Below are 9,452 nucleotides of genomic sequence, written 5' to 3'. Positions count from 1 at the left end.
TGTATTAAAGAAATATGAGACCCAACTAGGTATGGTGGAAATTATGGCCGATGTAGAGAAAGTATGGCTTTGCTGCATTTTAAATATGTGTATATTACATATATGTATGTTACATATGTTCATGTTATGCATCAAATGTGAATATTGACAATCAACAATGTCTAATGAGCACATATCATAGCATCTGTGTGTTATTGAACCATGTAGATGGACAGATGAGGGGAACTCTTAACAGATTCTCTAATAGTTATAAATGCGACTAACAAAAAAAATTTTATAAATCATTTACTGGGCAAATGCATGAGTGTGTTATGATGTCTGTGGATAGTTTGGTGAAATCTCTGAGGTTAACAAGGTCAGGAGTTGGGAAGAGAGTCTTTAACATTCAGCCAATTCTCTACTGGCAAGGTGCCTTGTCCAGCTCCCAGCTGCACCATTACACAGTAGTACTAACTGCGTTATTTCCTCCATGTAATTAATATCTGACAATCATTTATTTAGCACCAACACAGTGAGGCATTTTTCTGGAAGTGGGAATGAAGAGAGGTTAATAGGCATGATCCTTACTCCTTAATCTAAAAAAGGAAAACAGATAAATAATCACAGTGCAGTCTGGTTGTAATTCTAATGGGAGTGTACATAAATTGCTTTAGTTCTTTATGCCCAGAAGATCCTATCATCATCCCTAGAATTACCAGAAAAAGATGACTGTTTCCCCAAACAGCTGATAAGTAACAGCTGATTGTCCCCACGCAGCTCATTTACCGCCCTCATTTCAAGTTTGCTACCTCACCACAACACAGGCTGGTAATTCCATAATCTCTTTGTTATGTCTGCCTCAGCAAAGAAATAAATATCTGACAAGGTTATATCCAAAGTTTATTCCTTCGCCTTGCTTTCTTTACTAAATAGACAGTTAAGCCAGATTCCCAATCATCAGATGGCCTGTGGATTTTATAATCTTGTAGATATGTTGGTTGATAAACATTGTAGTTTTATTATTTGATTCTCTTTCTCTTTTAGTTGTTACCATGAAGGGAAAATACAACTTGTGCCTATCATGTTAACAGGTTATCTGCAGTCAAATTTGGGGTTATGGTTCTTTAGCAGGGGGCTGGGGGGCAGTTACAGCTTGTTGACCACATGCTTAATGGGTTGCTTCTTAGTTCAAGGATTATGGCCACCACTCTGCAAATGATATGTGCTCTGGGGGTAAAATTCCAAAGAAAGGGAAGAAAAGTAGCTTTTACTTATTAAGTTCCAATTTTGACTCAGGCCTGGATAGTTTCTATTATAAGTGAGATTTGACCCTTTCCAGAGTCCTGTGGGGTGGACATTACTGCCCTTGTTTGGCAGATGAGAAGACTGAGGAGATTCGGGGTCACACAGAGTCAAAAGATGTAACCCAGACTGTCTTATTCAGAAGCTTGCTGGGTTAAAACCATCAACCACAAGGATAAAAGAAGAATCACACAGGATGAAGAAATAAATATGAAACCACTAATTAAATTCAGTGAATGTCTTTGCTTCTTTCCCAACATGTTCTAGAAAGCAGGTACTTTTGGCCCTCAATTCAGTTTGCATTAGACCCCTAAACCAAGATGCATGTGGCTGAAGCAGAATGGGCAAGGAATATAAGTAGAAGCTGTAAAGGACATAGAATCTCTACAATCAGAAAATGACTTACTTGGTGTTAATCTTCCCCTCAAATACTGGCATTCTCATAGGCTTCTCTGGTGGATCAGATGGTAAAGTGTCTGCCTGCAATGCAGGAGACCCATGTTTGATCCCTGGGTTGGTAAGATCCCATGGAGAAGGGATGCAACCCACTCCAACATCCTTGCCTGGAGAATTCCATAGACAAAGGAGCCTAGCGGGCTACAGTCCATGCGGTTGCAAAGAGTCAGACATGACTGAATGACTAGACTAATACTTTCACTTTCATGGCATTCCCAAAGACCTCATTACCAGATCAGACCTGCAGACAGAGATTGAAGGCAGACAAGGCAAGGAGATTTAACAGTCCTGCTGATTCTGAGCTTTCTTGACCCTACTGACTTGCCAAGCATCTTGAGAAGCACAAATTAGAGTGTGGAATGTTAAAACTTGACTGTTTAATCAAAGATCTAGACAATGTTTTTAAACTACAAGCTATGATCCATCACTGGATTATGAAATCACTTTATAGACTTGTGATCAACATTTTTTTAAGTAGATAAAATAGGATAGGGATTTGAAAGAGCAAGACACAACGGGGCCCTCCAAAGTACAGATCCTTTCTGTGCCCCTGATTCTTGTTTGTAGGATATAGGTTTCATTCAGCCTCCGAGACCTTCCCTGAGTTCCAAAAGGTCAGATTCAAACAAGTGTTTATGGGGATGGGAGAGGATGCAGAAACAAAGGAGGAGCAGTCAAGAAACAATAGTGCAGTCATGGGGGAGGGTCCCTGTTCCTCTTCAAGTAATATATATATATAAATAACCTTTGAGTTCTGCGGGAACTAAGGCCCCCACCCAGGCAGAGGATGGTAGCTTCACACCGAACACAAGATTCCTGGAACACCACCATGCTAACTCACCACTGACCAATCGGAAGAAAGTCCGCACACAGGGGAAGATAATAAAGACTTTGACCCCCTTCCTCAAATGATATTCCTCCTCCCTTCAGAATCTTCAGAGCTGGTTTTTGAACACAAGTTCACCTTCTCCGCAGGTTGCCAGACTCTTGAATGAAGCAACCTTTCCTTTTCCAACCAACACTCGACTCTCAAATATTGGCTTTTGAGCAGTAAGCAGCCAAACCTGAGTTTAGTGTGAAGTACCTGTATGCAGGTCAGGAAGCAACAGTTAGAACTGGACTGGAACAACAGATTGGTTCCAAATAGGAAAAGGAGTACGTCAAGGCTGTATATTGTCACCCTGCTTATTTAACTTATATGCAGAGTACATTATGAGAAACGCTGGACTGGATGAAGCACAAGCTGGAATCAAGATTGCCAGGAGAAATATCAATAACCTCAGATATGCAGATGACACCACCCTTACGGCAGAAAGTGAAGAGGAACTAAAAAGCCTCTTGATGAAAGTGAAAGAGGAGAGTGAAAAAGTTGGCTTAAAGCTCACATTCAGAAAATTAAGATCATGGCATCTGGCCATCACCCATGGGAAATAGATGGGGAGGAGAGTGGAAAGTGTCAGACTTTATTTTTGGGGCTCCAAAATCACTGCAGATGGTGACTGTAGCCATGAAATTAAAAGATGCTTACTCCTTGGAAGGAAAGTTATGACCAACCTAGATAGCATATTAAAAAACAGAGACATTACTTTGCCAACAAAGGCCCATCTGGTCAAGGCTATGGTTTTTCCAGTGGTCATGTATGGATGTGAGAGTTGGACTGTGAAGAAAGCTGAGCACCGAAAAATTGATGCTTTTGAACTGTGGTGTTGGAGAAGACTCTTGAGAGTCCTTGGACTGCAAGGAGATCCAACCAGTCCATCCTGAAGGAGATAAGTCCTAGGTGTTCATTGGAAGGACTGATGCTGAAGCTGAAACTCCAATACTTAGGCCACCTCATGCGAAGAGTTGACTCATTGGAAAAGACCCTTATGCTGGGAGGGATTGGGGGCAGGAGGAGAAGGGGACGACAGAGGACGAGATGGCTGGATGGCATCACCGACTCAATGGGCATGAGTTTGAGTAAACTCCGGAAGTTTGTGATGGACAGGGAGGCCTGACGTGCTGCGATTCACGGGGTCACAAAGAGTCGGACACGACTGAGCAACTGAACTGAAATGATAGAAAATAAAACGTCAAAATACAATACTCGTACAAAACAAGTATAAGTATTGTAATGTAAACTTATTTTAGGGACATGTGTCTAACACTGAGTACATACACACACAGTCTGCATGTATGTATATATAGTGAAAGTGAAAGTGCTAGTCACTTGGTTGTGTCCTCCTCTTTGCACACCCATGGACTGCAGCCCTGTCCTCTGTGCATGGAATACTTCAGGCAAGAATACTGGAATGGGTTGCCATTCTCTTCTCTGGGGATCCCCCTGACCCAGGGATGGAACCCAGGTCTCCCGCTTTGCAGGCAGACTCTTTACCTATTGTCTGAGCCACATGGGTTGCCCCACTTATATATAAATGGACGCCAGATCACATAGGTTTATTATTTCCCTGGCCATGTAAAAACTTATTTTATTACCCCAAATTGAAATAAGAATACTTCCTAACAAATTTCAACATGATGAAGTAATAACTGTGTTCCTTTTATGATTGTGTACAATAGTATTTTACTGAAAATTAGCAGTTTACCTCATAACAATATAAAATAACTAATATTTTGAAAAATAGAAAGAACATCTTTGAGTAGTGAAATTACATTAAAAATTTTTTTTCTCTTTATTTCCTCTGTATTTCTATGTTATCTACAGTGGGCATGCATTCATTGCCTTTTATAATGATAAAAAATATGAGGATATCTCTATAACCAAGACCTCAATACTCCATGCACTCAAAAGGAAGTATTTTTCACCACAAAGGCCTTAAAAGGGAAAAAAAATACAAAAGACTATCCCAGAGAAAAATACCCTTTGGTGGTTTTGTTTGTTGATAGGGTCTATGACTATAGTAAGCGCTTCGTTTGTGACATTTTCTGCTGACTAATTCCTGTCAGAAAAAAAAGAAAGAAAGAAAGAAAAAAGTTCAAGTCTATTCACTCTTTATCACTCCATGAATGTTTGAAGAGCAGGCAGCTACAGTAAATTGTTACCTGATTGAGACTTCCTGCCAGGAAAGCCCTCTCAGCACCATTGCTGATAAAGGCGGCAGCTTGAAAGTATTCTCAGGCTGGTTAGCCACGATAATTCTGAAGGGAGGATTTACAAGGCCCCAGCACTGGAGGCCTTTGTAAAATTTGTTTTGGTCCTTTGGCCCTTTGAGTCATACTTAGGAATTACTGAATCCAACTACATATGTCTTTTGAAGCAGGCAGTAAAAGAAAAACAGGCAAAAAAAAAAAAGAAGTATTTTACCATGAACACCTCATTTGCAGTGTATTTTCTCCCAAAGTTCATTTAGCTTGAGAAACATGTTGCTCTTACAACTGTTTTGTTTGTTTGTTTTTGATAATTACCACCAAGAATCACTCTGTTAAATGCCTTACTCAGCACTCCAAGCTGACTGGAATTGTGTGTTAAGATCAATATTGAGAGAAATAATTATAGTTATTTATAATAGTTGCTAATTTTAAAGTACAGACTATATAAGAGGAGTTATGCCAAGTGTTCACATACATCTATGAATTGACAATTCATAGATCATCTATGAATTGACAATTCATAGATCATCTATGAATTGACATTCATCCCCACAATAATCTATGAATTGACATTCATCCCCATTTCATAAATGAGGAAACTAAGGCATAGAGGGGAAATGAGTATAGCACATCCTTGTGGACCATGCTAGGGACTTTGGACCTTGAAGATAATTTGGGTGAAGGTGTACAAGGTGGACCAAAAGTGAAAAGCACCAAATGAGTGAAACTAGTTGGAAGAGACTAGTGAAACTAGTCTCCCTGTGGAAACTCTAGTTCTGCAGAATGATAAACATGCTGAGGACCTAATGGTCATGTGTCTTTTTATTTTGTCATCTTGTGACATTTCATTCTTCCTTTTTCCCCTTGTCAAATACCTATACCACCTCCAAGAGCTGGTTTTGGGGTCAGTTCCTCTCCGAAAAATATGCTTCTGTGAGAGGCAGCCCACCAGAAAGCAAGAGCACAGAGTTGGAAGTCTGACCTGCTCAGCCTTCAGCAAAGTCGTCTTGAGAGACTCAGCCTTTCTGAGACTGTTACCACAACTCTACAATGGGAATAATATTACCTAGCATGCAAAGTGGATATGGAAATTTAGATGATACTCTGAAATACTTTATAAACCTCTGTAAATAGTATCTATTTGTGCTAAATTTCTTCAGTCGTGTCTGACTCTTTGCGAGCCGGTAGCCTGCCAGGCTCCTCTGTCCATAGGCTTCTCCAGGCAAGAATATGGAGTGGGTTGCCATGCCCTCCTCCAGGGGATCTTCCCAACCCAGGGATTGAACCCAAGTCTCTTGCTTCTCCTGAACTGGCAGGTGGGTTCTTTACCCCTTGCGCCACCTAGGAAGCCCAGGGTCTGTTTAAGGAGTTTGATATTTCAAAGCCTCCTCACTTCCCCCACCTCAAGAAGACTGAATGGGGCATTCTCCATTTTCTCTTAGAGGTCTAAGCCTGCCTCTTAGCTCAAACACTGCCTGCCACCTTAGGCTGAAATGGCATTAGGTCATGGGTAAAGGTCTGTAGCTTTCTCCTGCTTCAACCAATGCTGCTTCCTTGCCCATTATGGTAGGATTTCCATATCCTAACCTCTAGAACCTTGTGAACATGTCACCTTATAGAGCAAAAAAAAAATATTTCACAGGGTCCTTTCAAGAGGCAAGCAGGGTGTAAGTAGAAGGGTCAGAGGGGACAATAAAAGCAGAAGTTCGAGTGATGTAGTTTGAAGACAGAGGTAGGTGCCAGGAGTTGTGGAATGTAGGTGTCTTCTTGAAGCTGAGAAAGTCGAGGAAATGGATTGTTGCCTAGAACCTCCAGAAGGAATTTAGCTCTGAGGACACTTTCCCATTAGCCTGTAAGCCCCATTTTTGGCTTGTGACATCTAGAACTGTATGATAACAAATCCGTGTTGTTTAAACTAGTCTTTTTGGTACTTTGTTACAGAAGCAAGGTAACTTGCTTCTGTAATGCACCCATTATATTGCATACATGGGTGCAAGGTAATGCACCCATCTTTCAACACCATCTTTTCTTCCCTTAGTATAGTAGTGTCTTCTCAAAGAATAAATGAAAATACCATCTGTATCTCTCTTAATTTCCACAACTGTTTAACACACAACCTCAATACCTCCAATATGACTCATGGGCCAGTGACAAACTGCAAGTAAGGTTTTGCTGAACCTGCGAATATTTAGGAAAATGTCTATTAAAAACATTTTCCTGCTCAGAGCAAAACTCGTGGTATCTAAATGGAGTGTAATAAGAACCAGTTCTGTAAGCTTGCCAGATGTGGGATTTATTACGAGTATTAACATGAGCACAAGAACTGATTTTCTTTTTTTGGGCCATGCCCCACGACAAGTGGGATCTTAGTTTCCTGACCCAGGGTTGAACTAGTGCCTCCTGCATTGGAAGTGTGGAGTTTTAACCACTGGGTTCCGAGGGAAGACCCCAAGAACTGTTTTTAGCATTTCATTTTTGTGAAATGTCAACATTATCAAAGGACCAATAATGAGTAAAATATTTTAATGTCATGCTCTGGAATATATTTCCATTAAGTAGTAGGGAATTCTAGTTTCATTTTTATCAATTTTCTATCCTCGGGTGCAGTTTAAATTTTAAGGAGATAAAAGCAGAGTCCACGATATTTAATTTTTTTTAGACGTGCAGCCCAGAAAGTTTAAGTGCAATTATTATTTATTGGTAAAGTTAATGTGACATTAATAAGTAAATAAGTAGTTATTAAGAAATATAATCACAGAAATATGCAAATTATATCAGCCAACATATATTAAGTAAAACCAGTTTTTATTAAACCAAATCTTTTCAAAATATATTTTTGCTTAAAATTCTGGAGATTTTTCTTCATATGAAATTGTGATATGTCAAAGTTATTTCTTTGCTTTATTGAGGCATACTGACTATCAAAACTTCATTGCTTTTATTTTTGTAGAGTTTCAAGGATAATAAAAACATCAGATGATTTGTTTTCCAAAAGTAGATTGAAAATTTTTAAAAAAAGAACATTTTCTATAGCAAAAGTAGAGATTTAGGCAGCTAACTCTTCAAAAGCCTCTTGATGATTTTCTTATACAGAGGATTCTGTTGGTCCAGGCAAATTTTCCTCCCCGTCTTCAGCGTAGCTCTGCCAGAGAAAGAAGAGGGGTGCGTTTCAGTCCTCGGGGTTTGGATTTAGAATTAGGCTGGCGGGGAGGCGGCAGGGCTTAGAGGGATGGTGGGCAAGGGGGGAGCAGAGGGTGGGCACGAAAGCAGCAAATTCCAGGACTCACATCAGTTGGGGGCTGGGGCAGTGAAGCCCGGCCCCGATCACTTCCAGGCTGGAGATGTGCCTGGGGTGAATCCCCGAAGTGGTCTTCAGGCACACGCATTGCAGATCCTCCTCTCCACCTTCAGAGTCCACTGGGGGCGGGACAAAGGTGGCAGGGAATGACGACTCTGTGAATAGTCAGAGAGACCTCGGGGATCTTCTCACTGCCTTGGACCTTCATTTCCTCATCCACAAACCACATCCCTCTGAAAGAGCATTGCCGGCTAGGTGATCAAGCGCAGCCGGCAGCAGGTGGCACCGCGCCGGCACACGGAGCGAACGCTCGGGAAATCCTAGCTGGGATCCGGAGATTACGGACTCCGTTCCCGGGACTTCCCGGCCTCTCTGCAGCCCCGACCTCTCCCTGCCCTGCTTCCGTCAGCGCTCACCTTGGGCGAGGGCGATGGCCGGCAGGAGCAGCAGCCCCAGGAGAAGCAGCCCCGGGCTGGACCGCGGGCGGGAGGCGCGGGGTCCGACTGCCGGGTTCATCGCGCTCAGGAGTGCCCGCCGGAGCCGAGAGCCAGCGCGCGGGCAGCAGGACTGGGGCTCCGCAGACTCGTGGTTCCCCACCCTCTCCAGACCCATTTTATCCCCGCCGTCCGTCCGCTTCTTCGGAAGCTTGGGGTGGAGGGTGGGGAACCGCGGTGCGGAAACGGACACTTCTGCAGAACTGGGCTCTGGGCAGACAAGATTAGGGGAGAAAAAAAGAAAAAAACCCAGAGATCCGCAGTCTTACTGGGAGCTGGTGGCAGGATCCAACCCCCACCTTGAATTCACATCCATTGGTACAGTTAGAAACAGTACTTCAACCTTATAACAATGTCTTTATTATTCATTTATTTATTGGCTGTGCTAGATCTTCCCTTGCTATGTAGGGGCTTTCGCCAATTGCAAGCAGGGGCTACTCTTCCTTGCAGGGCTGGGGGAACCTCTCATTACAGTGGCTTCTCTTGTTGGAAAGCACCAGCCCTAGACACAGGGGCTTGAGTAGTTGCAGTGCATTGTGGGTAGTTGCCCTGCAGCATGTGGAATCTTCCTGGATCATGGGTCGAACCTGTAACCCCCTGCATTGGCAGGTGGATTCTTAACTGCTGGATCACCAGGGAAGTCCCTAAAAGTGTCTGTTGTCTTTGTTATGTGCAATAGTAGACTCACTCTGCAGTCACTGTTTCACAATTTGGGAGCAGGAGTTTCTGTTTCCTTCTCCCAACTGCCTCCTCACTGCCTCAAGAACTGCTCCTTCACTTCTGTTTCTTGTGGATGACCATTGAGTTGAAACTGGCAGCTGTGTGTCTTCAAG

General features: G+C 42.5%; 1 protein-coding gene across 1 annotated transcript; it reads right to left on the bottom strand.

Moving 5' to 3' along the window:
* Window positions 1-7,615: 7,615 nt before the first annotated feature.
* Window positions 7,616-8,803, bottom strand: LOC122428204 (platelet factor 4-like). The gene is made up of 3 exons (XM_043448042.1): window positions 8,542-8,803; window positions 8,115-8,280; window positions 7,616-7,969 (listed from the first exon to the last, which is right to left on the bottom strand). Exons 1-3 carry the CDS (start codon window positions 8,735-8,737, stop codon window positions 7,882-7,884), a joined length of 450 nt encoding a protein of 149 aa, XP_043303977.1. The 5' UTR covers window positions 8,738-8,803; the 3' UTR covers window positions 7,616-7,881.
* Between the last annotated feature and the right edge of the window lie 649 nt (window positions 8,804-9,452).

The sequence above is a fragment of the Cervus canadensis genome, chromosome 26, assembly GCF_019320065.1.
Source record: "Cervus canadensis isolate Bull #8, Minnesota chromosome 26, ASM1932006v1, whole genome shotgun sequence".
Taxonomy (NCBI): domain Eukaryota; kingdom Metazoa; phylum Chordata; class Mammalia; order Artiodactyla; family Cervidae; genus Cervus; species Cervus canadensis.
This window is presented reverse-complemented; position numbering and strand designations above follow the sequence as displayed.

Coding starts and splice junctions, on each gene's coding strand:
- LOC122428204 (XM_043448042.1), bottom strand. CDS start 8,737: ATGGGTCTGGAGAGGGTGGGGAACCACGAGTCTGCGGAGCCCCAGTCC. Junction 8,281..8,541: donor GGCCATCGCCCTCGCCCAAG/GTGAGCGCTGAC, acceptor GACTATTCACAG/AGTCGTCATTCCCTGCCACC. Junction 7,970..8,114: donor TGCCCCAGCCCCCAACTGAT/GTGAGTCCTGGA, acceptor TTTCTCTGGCAG/AGCTACGCTGAAGACGGGGA.